The sequence below is a fragment of the Mixophyes fleayi genome, chromosome 6, assembly GCF_038048845.1.
Source record: "Mixophyes fleayi isolate aMixFle1 chromosome 6, aMixFle1.hap1, whole genome shotgun sequence".
Lineage (NCBI taxonomy): Eukaryota > Metazoa > Chordata > Amphibia > Anura > Limnodynastidae > Mixophyes > Mixophyes fleayi.
In genome coordinates this window covers 121,686,679-121,703,833 of record NC_134407.1, presented here as the reverse complement: position 1 = coordinate 121,703,833, position 17,155 = coordinate 121,686,679, and the positions used below count along the sequence as shown (strand labels likewise).

The window sequence follows — 17,155 nt, the reverse complement described above, 5'->3', positions numbered from 1 at the left end:
TGGACAGAACAATGCTGAAGAGTAATTGTATTGGTAATGTTGGACAATAAAATGTTTTGCCACATGTGGAAGTGGGAAAATGTAGGAAGTTGAGGTGTTTAGAGAAAAAAAGAAAGTCATTGCCAGGAAACAAGGCAATAGGAAAAGAGAAACATCAAACAACTCAAAATGACAGTGTAACAGTAGTAAATACATTAGGTGAGGCAAAGGCTTGAGTAAAACTCACCCCATGTAAACATTGAGAGAGTTATAACAAACAATTCTAGAAAAGATATACACTTTAACAGGGGTAATTTCAATGGCTCCTAGGGTCCAGGTCTGGTTTAACCATGAGTGAAACGTCATGCTGGAAGAGGACCAAAGTGCCACATAATTGTCGCTGTTAGAGATGAACCACAGTAAATTAGGAGAGTGGGCCCATCAATTAGGCAGGAGAGAATAGAACTAATGAAAGGATAGTACTTATCTGACCAATCAATGGAGAGAGGCATAGGAGGACCCAATGTTGTGTAATTCAAGGGAGATTCAGAAAGCTGGAACCCAGAAGCCAAACATGTCATGGAACTTTGAAGATGTTTCTTTTCTGTAGTAACCAAAGGCTTTCATTTAAAGTGGATATCATGTTACCGTTAAAAAATATTAGCAGCTTTGTCGGTAAGCCCAAACAGTATCTGATCTTCATATGGTATTGGGTTCTGATTACAGGGGAAAACTCCCTTCGAGAGGAAATAGTGGTTTTAAATAAGGCTGTATACAGTTGGAGGCCAAGCAGCAGACCCTCATCAGCAGAAGGCAGATACATTTCTTTACCTGAAAAAAATATTTAAGTAGTATATCTCTGTGAGCCTTCCCCAGAGCGAGTTTGGGTTTGGAGAGTCGTTGAATCCAGTCGATCAGGTGATTAAACTCTGAAGCTGATGGTAAAAGGGAAAAAAATATCTTAGTTACTTCAGCCTTTCGTTCCCATGGTCTGATGGATTCAGGTAGGCCCATGCTTTTAATATTATTTCTTCAGGCCTTGTCTTCTAGTCTGTAATCTTGCCCTGCAGTGTAAGTATGGATTCTGTTTGTTCCCCATGGGCCTTCCTCAGGTTGTTATTAAATGCTACAACCTCTGCAAATTTAGTCTGTAGGTTTCAGCTCTGTCACCGATATCTTCAATTTCAGTGCAGATTTCATATTATTGAGGAATAGAGCTCAGCACAGTTTCAACTTTAAGTGAGGATAGTAATACCTGCATAGCGCTGAGTTTTATTGGGCCATCAGAATTTGGGCATTCGCCCATCTGGACAGACTGCTGAGATATAGAGGAAGAGTGAACCTCCCTTGGTGAGTTCCTGGTGTCTCCACCATCTTTCAGCTTTTGGGCTCTTTGTCCTGTGGCTGGAAGAATTGTTCTGCTAAAGCTGTGGTTCGAGATTGGCTCTTACTGGAGGACATTGTACTTCCAGGTAAGTAGAAAAATACTTTCATGAAGTTCGGGTCTGCTCTAGGGTGCTTTAGGCTTAAGATAACAAGTGCTTTCTCTGGAGCTCAGATGCTGTGCAGTTGGCTCCACCCCACCCTCATTTTAACCATTTTAAAGGATTTGTGAATTAATTATCCAAAAATAAAACTAATGGTACAAAACTGTGAATTGTCCCGAAAATGTACTCATCTCTACTCAAGAACTTCTATATAATTTTATTCAGCTCAGCCTTTTCAGCACTTTCATACCTCCTCAAACTTCCTTGCTTTATACTGATCTGCTCCTTTCAGGAAGTTGAGTAAAATGATATCACAGAGAACAGTGCCCTGTAACAAGAGAGAAGTAAGTACAGAATAAAAAAGGTTACAGATGCAAAATAGGTCAAATAGAGATTACAGCAAGAGAGATACAAACACAAAAGTAGAAAAGTTAAAATAGGAATAGATGGGACATAAGGGTTGCACAAAACAGACTGAACCGTGCAGCAATGAAGAAAAACGAAGATGAAAATGTAGGCAATGAAATTATAACTGAAGTTACAGTGTGAAGTTTATTCATACTGCCTTAAGACATCAGGCTGGTAGACTGAAATGGTATCTTTACATAACGCTGTGCACCTCACACATCCTCTATGGTTTAGTTAACAAATGAGATAACATAATTTTGAATGGTCAAGTTATGGGGACTTATATACATACATACATACATATTCATGTCTTACTGTCTTGTATTTTGAAATTAGTGGTCATTTCATTAAAAAGATATATCCTACCAAAATTCTGGATTTGTAAAATGCACTAAAGCATGAAAACTTGAACTTGAATAGAATGAATGACATCTGATTTGTTGATGTGTGTTATAATTGTATTGTTATAACTATTATTACTATATTGCACTGATGAACAACCCATGGGCAGCAGCTGTAGTGATGATAGCCAGCCATTCCTCAATGAGGTCAGTCTGCCAGCAAATCAGAATGAATGAGCTGATGACTGTCTGCCAGACTGCCTCAGCATGGGGAAGCCTATTCAACAGGTATTGAAGCAATACCACTTTTGAGTATTGTGTTTGAGTATCACTCAGCTGCCCTGTGACATTTTTCTGTAAATTGAGGCAATAATTTGATATAATATATAAACATTCATTTTTTTAAAAAATTAGCCTTATTGCTGGAGAAAGGGACCTATATATTAATAGACCACTTTCTCTGGCGATAAAGCTGATTTTTTAAGCTTTGCTGTCTGGAAGCTCCCTCACCATGCGGTATGTAGGTGATATGCAGGGGATATGTGTTACAGGGAGGGGTTAGAGGGAGGAAATACATGTGTCAGTATCAGAAGCAGAACTTGCGAACTGTGGGACCCGGTGCAGGGAAGCAGGAAGGAGGGAACCGGGGCCCACAGCTCACTAGTTCACCATGCAGCGGGCCCCATTATCTCCATGGGCCCCAATGCACCGCACCTGCTGCACCAATGGTAGTTCCGCCACTGGTCAATATAGAAATATGGGGGGAGGGAGTGTTACTGCAGGGGTGGAGAAAATGTATTACAGGGGAGGCATTGGTTACCATAGAGGTGAGGGGGAAATATCAGTGATACCACAGGGGGGGGTGGTAGAAATGTGTTACTGCAGAATTGAAGGGGGTGTTACTATAGGAAGTGGGCATAGTGTTACAGGGAAGGAATGGGGAAGAGGTGAGCAAGTGGGGTAATGTGCTATTAAAGAGGTTAGGGGGATGTGTTACTACAGAGGATATGTGACTGTGTTACAGGGGGTTTGGTACGGTTTTTCAATTGCAATAAATCAGATACCGACGAGACCTACAACTAAAAAGTGAATTTAGTAAAAACCGATGTAAATATGCGTCTTCACAACTTCTATTAATGTTATTTTAAAGTGGTAATGTCGGGTTAAGTGTTTAAACACTTAACATGCGGGGTCCTGACATTGCCACTTTCAATTAACATTAACAGAAGTCGCGATGACCCCAAACAGTAGTGCCGGACAGCTCTTCATTCGGAATAACTTGCGGTCAGCATGCTGCTCTAATTGTGATCTGCACAGTTGGTTTTCAGGTAAGTCTATTTATATTTACATAGTTTTTTAGTAAATTTGCTTTTTATTTGTAGGTCTCGTCGGTGTCAGAATTGTGGTAATCGTTTTAACGATTACCGGCAGTTACAGGGGGGTTGGAACCAGGACCATCTTAACAACAGTCCACTGGGGCCTCTACCAACACAACCACCCACAGGAATAAAGATATAAATTATCCATAAAATTAAGTTTATATTTATTGTTACCTGCTTAAAAAGCCAGCATTTAAACACTAAAAAGAACATGCTGTACTACAGAGATTAATCCACATAAACGTTTTCTTCTGTTTGCCCCCCTTCATCATGCTTCTGGTCTCGTATCACACTGTGCCCTCCATTATTCTCTTACTTGCCTCCTTCATTATTCTTCTGGTCTCCCCCTGTCCCTATATCAGATACTGTGACTTCTATTATTTTCCTATTCCTCCCCCTTCACTTACATTTCTATGTTGCTTATTCGTCGCGTCGTGGCTCCTCTCGGTGCGCTCCTCACTGAAAATGTCGGGCATGATGACATCACGCCCAACATTCAGTGCGAGTGCAGCAAGGAGGAGAAGAAAAGGGAGGGAGCTGCATCACCGCCGTGTGACCACAAAAAGGTAAGTTTTTTGTTTTTTTCTTAATTGCTATAGAGCCCTGGCTATGGGGCCCCTATGCACATGGGACAGTCCTCGGTGGAAAGCAATGCTATAGAGGGATGGGGATGAAATATGCTACTACAGAGATGAGGGGAATGTGTTACTACAGGGGGTGGAGACAGGGCCGGATTAAGGGAAAGGAGGCCCCCGGGCTAGGGATACTGTGTGCCCCCCCCCCCCCCCCCCCCTTCACGAGCACTTACCTTCTTTCGTTCTTACGTCAATCCCTGTAGTGCATCCCCGGCATGCAGTAATCTCCTTACGGACGCCCCTGGCCCGATGAATAATGCCACCCGCCGCGCTACAGCTCTAAAAAAAAACATAGTTTCAAGGGCCCACCCAGATGCCTGGGGCCCCTGGGCTCTACCCAAGTTAAACCTTGGGTTAATCCGGCCCTGGGTGGGGATAATGTATTTCACTTAAGCAAGTTAAGTTTTATTGTTACAATAATTACAATCTCCCAATGGGGCCATCAGAAGAAAAAGTTTGTGTACCCCTGCTGTATCAGCATATCAGTAAAACAAGGAAAAGTTATTATTAATGACAGATTATTACATTTGTATCTTTCTACAAGATGCATAAAAGTAAAATGTATTGTTCAGTTTTACCCCTCCAACATGACAACCTTGTCAATTGTTAAGTGTTAAGTGTTATTTCCTCACCCCTCCAACACAAACAGAAAGCCTCATCCAAGAGCACTGATGGTAGTGGAGAAATTAGTGCAGATGCAAGTCAGTATGTGCAAATGAAAAACAGAATGCCTTAACAACATTATGGGCCCCCGGGCAAAGCAAAGCACCTGGGCCCATATATATTTTTTTATATATATATATATATATATATATATATATATATATATATATATATATACACACAGTGTGTGTGTTTAAGAAAGATAAGTGATTTTACACATATGTAAAAAAAAAGTGATTTTATATGATTACATATATATATATGTATGTATATATAGGGGCCCCCTTAACTTACCTTTCCCTCGCCTTGTTCTCAAAGTCCGTTGCCCTTCCCTTCTTTTTTCCTCGCTGAGTCTCTGTTCTGTGCTCCTCTGTGCTGTACTCGCAGTGAATGTCGGCCGTAATGTCACTCCCGACGTTCACTGAGAGCACGGCACGGAAGAGAGGACCAGGGAGGGAGCCGGATCGCCACCTGACCACCTCATCTGACCCTCATCTGAACGGTCAGGTGACTGCTGTTATTTTTGGTTTGTTTTTTTATATGATTTTTTTTTTACAGCAGTCCTGCCTTGGGCCCCCTTTCACCCTGGGCCCCCGGGCACCTGCCCATCGTGTCCAGTCGGAAAGACGGCCCTGATCACTGGCCAAGCCCAGCAAGCACATAACTAACCCAAAGGAAATTTAAAACTATACATTTTCTTTCAATTCTTTAAAACGTGTACTGCCAGCTTTAGTGCAACGTCAATACATGTGTATTGCATTTCAATTTTGCAACATTGTGTTTATTTCATTACATGAAACATAATCCATCTAGAAACTTGTGGCTTTGGCCAATTTTCCAATTATCTCATAAAAAAAGCAAAAGCCTGATATATCTGAAAAGACACATTGCTGTCATAAAGGGTTTCTCACAGTAATAGTATAAAGAATGTTAATTTATAGTGAAATGAAATTGCAGTAATCAATTTTTATACCATTTTAGCGGTAGCTTCAATAGTCTGTTTTTCTAAATCAGCAGAATAGTGATTAGCCAAGTGATGATTTGATTTTTAACATACTGACAATAAGGAAATGAGCAAAAGAAAAATCAATTCAGCAATGAAATTACACTAGAACATTACATGGATAGAGCATTCTGTCTATTGAATGACTAACTTATCAGCCACAGCCACTGTTTATCACAGAATCCTGCTATCAGCTGCTAGGTAATAGGTCTGAGAGTGTGGTATAGCCCATTATGTAGCCTCTCATGTTACACTAATTATGGATGTGATCATTTGAGGATGAGTTACGTATCCCCTTAATTCTCTTATGACACATCAAGTTAAAATATATTTTTTTAAAAAACTCACCACACCGACTGATGTAAAAGCTGCCACAATATTGATAAGGGTTGGAATAATGTTGAATTTCCCAGCCTGTAAAAACAAGTTATATAAATAAAAATTAAACGTCTGTAGAAAGCAACAATTCAGAGCTAAAATATGAGTGTATAATAAACAATCAGAAAAGAGAGTCTGTATGGGGCACTAAGATATCCCAAATAGTGGATTATGTAGCTAGAGTTCATAAGCAAGTATTATCTTTTCTTACATTTGGAGGAGGATATTTGCTTTGGTAAAAAGACTCAACACAGTTTTTGCCGTCACAAAGCCGCTTTATAGGACCAAAGATTTAATAATAAAAAGGAAAATACAAAGGCATTCAACAGAGAGGAAATTGTACTAGCAAAAACGTAACTAATTTAAATACACTGATGTTGAGAGGAGGTTCTTATGCTGGCAATAAACAATACAATCATGTTGCTCGGTCTGATGGACAACCAACAGGATCAGAGTCCAACTGGGACTTATACTTAAGTAGACAATGTGAAAAAGATCCAGACTTTTGTTGCTGAGGCAGAGTGGATAGATCACTTCCAGCGTCAAAGTGATCGGTTAGTGTGGTCAGAATATGATCACACAAATAAGCCAATAGAAGTCACCAGATGTCATCTTCCAACCACGTTTACCATCATGTCTAGTAATGATCTCATTGATTTTATCTGGATTATTATTGGCATATGTTTATTATTGGGTCCGCACAGACTGTGATATTGGGCTAACAGCCCAATATCACAGTAGTTATTGCAGCATTTATGGACAACATAAGGTAATATCAGCCAAAAGCTGTCTCACATTCTAGTCACACATATCAAAAGACATTATTTCTATGAACTTACATTTCCATAAACAAGGACATCAATTCTAATGCCAAAAGCCTTGACCAGAGTCCGAAACTCTGAGCCATCTAAATTCATGTAGTATCGAGCAAACCTGAAACACATACCAACAATGTTTTAATTACAGCACATTTTGCAAAAATATAGGGTTTCCTATTAAATGTCTCTAAAAGAATTGTTCAACTACATCTATCCTGTAGCCAGGCAACACAGAGCCGGATTAAGGGGAGGGTACATGTCCCGGGTCACCCTCTGTCAGGGGGCACCCCTGGACCAGGTACTCTAAAAGGGTACCAGCGGGGGTACATTATAGTACTTGGTGGTTGGTTCCTTCCCAAGATACTAGCCACCTTTCTTCAAGTATATACTGATCCGTCTTTTCACCTATGTGTAGCTGCTTCCTCCCTCCTCCAGTCCCTGTCACTAACAGATGACATGTGGTGCACGTCCCATATGGCAGGTGCCATCCCATGTGTGCAGAGTGGCAAAAGAGGCTCCTACACAGTGCATATGTAATAAGGTAAGTGTGAGTGAAGGGAGAGTATGTTAATATAATGCGTGAGGAAATGGGGGGTCTTAATATAATGTGTGAGGGAAGGGGGGGTATGTTAATATAATGTTGGAGGAAAGGGAGGGGGTGTTAATACAATGTGGGTGGCATGTTACTATAAAGTGTAAGGGAAGGGGGGTATGTTACTATAATATGTGAGAGAAGGAAGGGCCTAATATTTGTGGAAAGGAGGGTCTTAATATTATGTGTGAAGGAAGGGAGGGGGGTCTTAATAGAATGTGGGTGGGAGGTAGTTTATTACTTTAGTGATGGGGTTTAGGTGGGGGATAATTATTTAATGGGTGCTTTTTTATTTGTGGGTTGATGGGACTATTTAATTTAATAGTGTGGCCTATTATTTTAAGATGAGGTGATGGGACCTTTATTATAATGATGGTGTGGTTTGGAGCCAATTAATTGAATGCAGGGCTGTTTGGGGAGAAGGAGGGCTATTTATTAAATGTGAATAGGAAATATGTAATGGCAGTGATAGTTTGAGGGAAATAGGTATATTTATTTAACGCAAATGCAATTAATTTATTGCAGTGGTGAGGGGGTCTCTATTGTTATTTCGGTGGGAGGAGGCTAATAATTTAATAGTGGACTGTGATTCAGAGCTGATTATTTAATGGTGGGTGCTATTAATTTATTTGTTGGGTGATGGTGGGGCTATTTAATTTATTAGTGGGTCTTATTATTTTAAGGTGAAGTGGCAGGACCTTTAATTTAATGCTGGAATGGTTTGGGGCTATTAACTGAATGTGGGGGTGAGTTTATTGAGGAGGCTATTTATTAAATGTAAATATGAATTATTTAATGCCGGGGATATTTGAGAGAAATTGCTATATTTATTAAACGTAAATGTTATTAATTTTTAGCTGGTGCTGTTTGTAGGAAAGAAAATTCAATGGGAGTACTATTAATTTAATGTTGGGGCTGGTTGGAGAGAAATAGATCTATTTATGAAATGTGAATAATATTATTTTAATGTTGGGGCCGGATGGAGACCTCATTATTAAAGGTGGGTGCTATTGATTTTAATGCTGGGGGTGGTTGGAGTTTTTTAAATTACATGTACTCATTATTTTTTCAAATAGGGCCCCCAACATTCCAGGATCTAGACAAGCAGCAACTAAACACACCAGCAGCCACAGGTAGTAAAAGTGACAAGAACAGGTAGGAGAGAGCATTACAGTCAGTCAACTGTCTGGAATCTGGTAGGGCAGCCCCGAATTTGGGTGACTGACTCCCTTAGTCACGATTTGGTCCGACTGCAAGGACAGTTGAAAGGTATTTCCCACCTCACAGTGTACTGCTAGTGAAGGCAGAGGTGTGTGCACTTACAAGTAGTGCACACAGTATTGCCTGTATATTTGTCTAAAATGATAACCATATTACTTACATCTTTGCCCCCCCCCCCCCCTGTTTTAAGTGCCCCATGCTCTACAAAGCCTTAATCTAGCTCTGCAGCAACAACAGCAAAGCTGTAAGTTTTATAAAACCATTGAGTGCTTCTATTCTTCAATAAGTGAAACTTTCCCACGACAAGAAATTCCACCCTTCTAAAGTAATTCAGCATCCTGAGAACATTAAATGTGTAATACCTAAAGTTGTATCCAGGAGAAACATTGTTTTTTTCTGAAACACTGTCCAATCTGGTAAAACTGTATCGAGGAATGCAAAGATCCCAGGATTTGTCCAGATCGCAGAGCCAACCGATCTTAATACTCAGCACTCCACCCTGCAACAAGACAGTGATATATTACTTAACCTATTCATGCTAAACTATGGCCTTTTGAAATACAAAGCCACTTTGACACCAGCCCATACAATCAGATGGCTCCCAATCTAAAATAAATTTTATTTTTGTTTTTAAACAAAAAATGCAAGTATTCCCCTTTTGGGGGTTAAGCAAAGCATTTGTTCAGGGTTTACATAAATGTCAGTTTTAAAACAGTTATCTATATTAATATTTATGTAAAGCAGCAAGTGAAACTGAATGCAATCAATGGGGCAGGAATCACTAAAAAGAAAGACCCATGCAGGGAATGATACAACTGTATTACATTTGCATATTGGGTGAATTACTTCACAGGATATACAGATATCTGCAAACAGAAACTTTCTTTGGGATAAATAACTGCTCCCTTTCTGTGGCACAAACAATACAATAACAAACAGAGAGTGAGAGTTGCGAAGAGTCACCAAATCATAATTTATTAAATGGTATAAATATATGAACAATATAAAAACCCAAATGTTGAAGGGTATAGTGTACACACGTAAATAATCTGTATGCTGGGTATGGACCCAAAAGTGGTCCTTGAACTGACAGAAATAAAGATGGCAGTATACAAAATGATACAAATCAGCAGAATAAAAATAATAAACACAAGAGCTAACTAGCATACATAGAGTAATATATTGCACAATGTCAGAAACATCACCTAGGTTCTATTGGAAATAGATAAATGCACTAGGTCTCAATAGTAGGAGAAGAAATGTTGATAATTCTCCGACTCATAAAAGAGGGACATCAGAATTGATCCAGGTGCCGTATTGGAGAGAAAGAGTATAAACAATGTCTCTTATAAATTGCTCATCAGAGCATAAATATGCCGGCAAAAGAGTCTTTATATGTATAAATCCCTAAGGATTTTGGTATGCATCTGCTAAAGTGAGAGGAATATTGAATCCTTTAGCCGTTGATACAGTCGGTGAACATATACGCTACAATAGTACTAGTGTATCACATAGTTGTAGAATTTAGATTGAAAAGCATCAAGTTGGTATCAGGCGTAACTGTACCCTTGACAAAGATTTTGCTTTGCAAGCCGAAAAAATGTCACTTGATTTTCTTAAGAGAGGTTATCCAACACATCTATTAGAAGAAGCTAAAGACTATGCTTCAAAGAAGAAACAGAGTGATCTACTGGTCCCAAAGGTTAAAAGTTCTTCTTGTGAGAACTCTGGAAAAGAAGATTTTAATACCTCTCTCCTATATATATTTCTAAATTTAATAACAAGTCCCATATGATAAAACGTATTATCACTAATAACTATAAGATTTCACATCAAGATGCTGTCCTTAGTAACATCTTAGAAAAAGTTCCAAAAGTGATATATAAGAAAAATAACAATTTAAAAAACCTGTTAGCTCCAAGTGTGTTAAAAACCAATACTAGCACTGCCAAAACTGTATCTCAATCCTGGTTACCCTCTAGAAGTCCAGGTTGTTATAGTTGTAATAGAAAGGTATGCCTTACTTGTGATTTTATTGGTAAAGCAGTGACCAGTATTAGATCTGGTGTCCGCGGCAGAGTATGCCATTTCTCAATTTATAAATTGTGAAACAACATTTGTTATCTACGTGCTAGAGTGCCCGTGTGGCCTCCAGTACGTAGGTAGAACTACGCATTCTCTTGAAAGTCGTTTTAGGGAACACAGACAAAACATTTTGAAAAGTTATTCTAAACATAGTGTATCCAGACACTTTTTGGAGAAGCATGAGAGCAACCCTAGGGGTCTGAAGGTAATTGGAATTGAAAAATTTAATCCCACAATAAGGGGTGGGGATCATGGATATTCAAATTACAAACCCTACATCCAGAAGGTCTGAATGAGACCGTAGAATTTAACGATTGGCAGTCATGATTTCTCTTTTTAAAATAAATTTTTATATAAAAAAAGTTTAAAAAGTTTTATGTGGATCAGTAAATCTAACAGTTATGTCATTATGTGATGTGTCTTTCTGCACAGGTAGATTAATCTGTATCTTTATTAATGGGTATTCTATATATTGTTTATTTGTTGATGTATATATATATATATATATATATATATATATATATATATATATAATTTTGTTTGAGATATTTGTTTATATCGGTTCAAGTCTTAGGATATTATAGAGAGTTATTATTCATATGTTGTTATGGATCAGTGGGGACTATTTATTTATCCATGTATCTAACTAATGTTTGTCTAATTGATCCGAATTGTTTATTTAGTCCTTATTGATACAATATGATATCACAGAATGTGTTAAAAGTATCAGTATATTACCCAAACAAATATTTATATTTTTTATTTATTTTATTATTATTTTTTAATTAAATAATTTTGTATTATTTTTTATGAATTTCATTAATATTTTATTATGTTATATTTATTTTTTTATAATTTTTGATAAAAATAAAAAGATGGAATGTATTTGTTTGTTGATTTTATGTATATGTTGTTGAATTACTCTTTGTTATACAAGGTTCTTTGTAAATATACATGCACTCTTAGGGTCTCAGTAATCTAAACAGGTGCTTACAATTATGTCTAATGAGGTATTTCCTCTTTAAAAAGGCAGCTACTGAGTTAGTGGTTTATGGCTTGAGAAAGTCTGAGGTTCAGACGAAACGCGTCGCTTTGTTCATGCTGCCTGCATTGTTTTGAGCCTATCAGCGGCAGAGATATTCAATTATCAAACGGAACTTCTAAACTTGTACTTGTCCGGACTTTATTGGAGGTGCGCACCGAAGATCGTGAGTGTATTGCAATACCGCTTGAGCTGTATCTACGATGAGAAGGTAAATCCTTTATATTTAGATGCCATGAACCGCCGGTGATAAGACTGACTAACCAATCCTCGGAGGTACGTTGGTTTCAATTACAAACTCAGCCGCTGCAGTGGTAAGAAGAAATACCAACTTGATGCTTTTCAATCTAAATGCTACAACTATGTGATACACTAATACTTTTGTAGCGTATATGTTTACCGACTGTATCAATGGCTAAAGGATTCAATATTCCTCTCACTTTAGCAGATGCATACCAAAATCCTTAGGGATTTATACATATAAAGACTCTTTTGCCGGCATATCTATGCTCTGATGAGCAATTTATAAGAGACATTGTTTATACTCTTTCTCTCCAATACGGCACCTGGATCAATTCTGATGTCCCTCTTTTATAAATCGGAGAATTATCCACATTTCTTCTCCTACTATTGAGACCTAGTGCATTTATCTATTTCCAATAGAACCTAGGTGATGTTTCTGACATTGTGCAATATATTACTCTATGTATGCTAGTTAGCTCTTGTGTTTATTATTTTTATTCTGCTGATTTGTATCATTTTGTATACTGCCATCTTTATTTCTGTCAGTTCAAGGACCACTTTTGGGTCCATACCCAGCATACAGATTATTTACGTGTGTACACTATACCCTTCAATATTTGGGGTTTTTTATTGTTCATATATTTATACCATTTAATAAATTATGATTTGGTGACTCTGCACAACTCTCACTCTCTGTTTGCTATATATTTTTAGAGGCTTAACACTGCCTCTTTTTGAGTTTGCTGCAATCGATCCTGAGGTTTTATATTAGAAATAGGTACACACGGTTTTTATTAGCGCCAGAGATTCAGTGTTTTTTTGTTTTACAAACAATACAATCATAGTTCCCTACTCTCCCGGAATGTCTGGGAGACTCCCAAATTTCTGGGAGTCCTCCTGGACTCCCGAGAGAGCAGGGCAACCTCCCAGATCCTGTTGACTTCATTGGTGAAGTGGCTGGGGGCGGGGTTTAGTAACGTAATTCATGTGTGTGTGATTTTTTTTCTATTCATTTAAAAAAGTATATATCAACAAATGGAACTAAAAGGCCAATCTGGCTAACACATGCCCACTACTAATAAGGCTGGCTGAGCAAAAGCTGTAAGTTAACTCTTACCATTGCAGGCCAGTATTGCTGGATCCACTGAATAATGCTCATCTGCTTCGGTAATATATCTTTTTAATAAATGCAAGTGATAAGTGAATTACTTTCATCATACTTATGGCTGCAGTGTAATAATAATGTCCTCCTGCTAGCTACACTAAAACCATTGCATACAATGTTACAAATCCACACATTAGACTGTATGATCCACATTGTGCATTCCAAAGTTATAAGACAAACAAATTCTACTATATCCTTTCCTCCTTTTATTACACCCCAAAATACTTTCATCCACAAACCTACATAGCAAACATATCTGTCTGTTCTGCAATCCATAAAATTCATACAGAAAATTACACTGGTCAACATAATTTTTCTATTCAGAAAACTGAATAGTGACTCTAGTGCAGTTTTAAAGTCTGAATTCAAATATGTAATTTGAATTTTTTTATCAGACATAAGGGTAAATGTATCAAGGTCCGATATTGCCAGCGTGTTAAAATCGCGGCAAATCGCGGGTGTTAACCTGTGATTTTAGTTAAAAACTCTGCAAATGTATCAAGGTGCGATTTTTACCCTGAAGTTCAAAATTGCTGGTCATCTCCAGCGATTTGCAGCGAGTTAAAACACTCCTGTGTTTGGCAAACACTCCTGTGTTGTAGCAGCGTGTTTTAAACACATCACTGTTACCCTGGCCTGTCATACAGCTGCCAGAACTCCGGCAGCTGTAAAACCTGTAAAGAATAGATTAAAGTAAAAAAAAAAAAAAAAACGTGGGGTCCCCCCTCTATTCCTGCTTAACCCTAGTGCTGCCTGACTACTGCTGGTTCCGTGAAAATCGTGGAAAAATTTTGTGTGGGGTCCCCCCGATTTTCACTTAACCAGCACTAGGTAAACCAGCCGGGGTTGGCGGCACTATAGCAGTGGGACACGCAGCAGGGGTTCCCCTGCCATAATGACTAACCAACCCCAGGCTGTTCAGCGCTGGGCTGGATTCCCTAGGGAGTGGGGTCCGCTGAAAAAAACGAGCGGGCCCCAGGGGCAAATGCAGGATTTGTAAAGGGGGGTTTCCATACCACGCCGCCAGTGGTCGTGACCAGCATGCATGGGGGCGTGGCTATAATTTTAGACAGTGCTTGGCTGCTCCCCAACTCTTCCTATCCCCATAATATACATGGGCAATGCTGCGTGTACTACTGTTAGTTGCACACAGCTCTACCTTTTCAAGCAGAGCCGTGTGAAGCGGGAGCAAGGTCCAGCCACCTCAAATATACATTGCCTTAGGCTTGGAGAGGGGTTTCCAGGCACTAGGAAACCCCCCTCGGTTTGCCTATGGGCCTTTCCCCCCTAGAGACACCGAGCCCAGTGCTGATAGCACTAGGGCTGTTCCTACACCCCTGGGCGGTGGTTGTAGGGTTATAACGGCGAAAAAATGTTTACAAAACAAACCGACGCCATTTTGTTTTGTGGAACTACAGGTCCCAGCCAGCCAGGTTGCCCAAAATATTGTGGCCATGCTGCTGCTTGTATTACTATAAGCACCAGCATACCCACTGCAGTCAGGGTATGTTGGCACCTGGAGAACCACAAGTGCCAACATGCCCTGACATCCATGGCTGGCTGGGATCTGTAGTTTCACAAAAAAAATGTTTAAAAAACCACCACACCCTCGTAAAAACCACTAACATTTAATAAAAATAAAAAACCTACAATAAACACAGTAAGCACCCTCATTTACACCATATATTTTTATTAGAAATAATAAATTTCCAGATACTCACCAATGAAGTCTTCTTTCTTTTGTCAGCAGCTTTCAATCCAAAAATGGCTGTCACAAATGTCCCAAATAAATTTGTAGATCCAAAAGTCCGGCTTGCCCCAGTCCCCAAGTTATTTATACCTTCCAAATGTACAGGCTTGACCAAGTCCAAAAACAATTTGTAGATCTAAAAGTCTGGCTTGCCCCAGTCCCCAAGCATTTATACTCCCAAAGTCCTGGCTTGTAATCTCTTCTTTTCTACACCCAGGAGGGGTCCATTGTTGATAGTAGTCTTTATTTCTTTGGCCAGGGGGGCCCCATATTTGTACATCCCCGAATTCTTTGTTCTTGATTGCAGAAAAATAAAAAAGACAGGAGCTGCCGCAAACAGCTCCTAGCAAGCTAGGAGCTCCACTGCGCAATGAGCATTGCTCATGCGCAATGTCTCTTTACAGTATTAGGTCACTTTCCCACGCCAGCCATAGATGTCAAGGCATGTTGGCACTTGTGGTTCTCCAAGTGCCAACATGCCCTGGCTGCGGTGGGTATGCTGGTGCTTGTAGTTATACAAGCAGCAGCATGGCCACAATATTTTGAGCAACCTGGCTGGCTGGGACTTGTAGTTCCACAAAACAAAATTGCGTCCGTACTTTTTTTTTTAAACCTTTTTTCGCCGTTATTATCCTACACCCACCGCCCAGGGGTGTAGGAAGAGCTCTAGTGCTATCAGCACTGGGCTGGGTGTCTCTAGGGGAAGGGGGGCCCGCTCGTTTTTTTCAGCGGACCCCACTCCCTAGGGAATCCAGCCCAACGCTGAACAGCCTGGGGTTGGTTAGTCATTATGGCAGGGGGACCCCTGCTGCGTGTCCCACTGCTATAGTGCCGCCAACCCTGGCTGGTTTGCCTAGTGCTGGTTACGTGAAAATCGGGGGCACCCCACGCAAAATTTTTCCCCGATTTTCACGGAACCAGCAGTAATCAGGCAGCACTAGGGTTAAGCATGAATAGAGGGGGGACGCCACATTTTTTTTTTATTTTTTTTTTTACTTTCATCTATTCTTTACAATTTTTACACTGACAGGCAGTGTAACAGTGATGTGTTTATACAACATGCTGCTAGAATGCAGCGTGTTGTATCTGGCAGCTTCATACATTTGAGACTTGTATAGCTACAGTAGCAAACAGTCAGGAGTTTGATCTTTTGCAACAGTTGGGAGTTTGCGATTTTGCAAATAGCGATTTTGACAGAAGAACAACTCTGGCGATTTTGCATGAAATTTCAGCTTCATACATCTGCAAGTTTCAACTCTCCTGAGAAAATCGCTGATTTTGCAAAATCGCACCTTGATACATTTACCCCATAGAGTGTTTGTGGCAGTTACTTTTCTTTGTGAATACCCCTTTTGTGGATCCTGAAAAAGTGTATTTACCTCCACTGAATATTAAACTAGGACTGATTAAACAATTTGCAAAGGCAATTGATAAAAACTGTGTTGCAATTATGCATTTGAAATCTAAATTTCAAAAGTAAGTGATGCAAAACCGAAAGAAAGAATTTTTATAGGGCCACAAATAAGATCAGTAATGGAGCATGACATTTTTCAGCAACTGTTGAATCCACTGGTAAAAGCAGCCTGGATGTCATCAAAAATATCTGTTCTTGTTTTCTTAGAAATCATAAAGCAGAATACTATCGTGATCTAGTGAGCGATCTAGTGAATTCATACAAAGCTATGGGATGCAACATGTCTTTAAAACCTCGCTTCTTGGACTCCCACCTAGGCTTCTTCCCAGAAAATCTTGGGGCTGTCAGTAATGAGCATGGCGGGCATTTCCAGCAGCAGATTTCTACGATGCAAAACAGGTACCAAGGCAAATGAAGTTCCAGTATGAAGAGAGACATCCCAACGGCAAAATATGGCCGAAAATCATCATCTACAACTTTTTAGATCAGCCAGAATGAGGTGTATATTTATCATTTAGATTTACATAAGTACTAATTATAAACTTTAAACGT

The 17,155-nt window shown here is 39.4% G+C and overlaps 1 protein-coding gene across 1 annotated transcript in view; it reads right to left on the bottom strand.

Annotated features, from left to right (window-relative positions):
• Positions 1–17,155, bottom strand: part of P2RX3 (purinergic receptor P2X 3) — a 156,965-nt gene that overhangs the window by 15,294 nt on the left and 124,516 nt on the right. Inside the window, exons 8-11 of the mRNA XM_075217221.1 lie at positions 9,267–9,403; positions 7,113–7,206; positions 6,244–6,309; positions 1,717–1,794 (exon numbers count right to left, since the gene is read on the bottom strand). Coding sequence (XP_075073322.1) covers positions 1,717–1,794; positions 6,244–6,309; positions 7,113–7,206; positions 9,267–9,403 — 375 coding nt within the window. The remainder of the gene's footprint in view (positions 1–1,716; positions 1,795–6,243; positions 6,310–7,112; positions 7,207–9,266; positions 9,404–17,155) is intronic.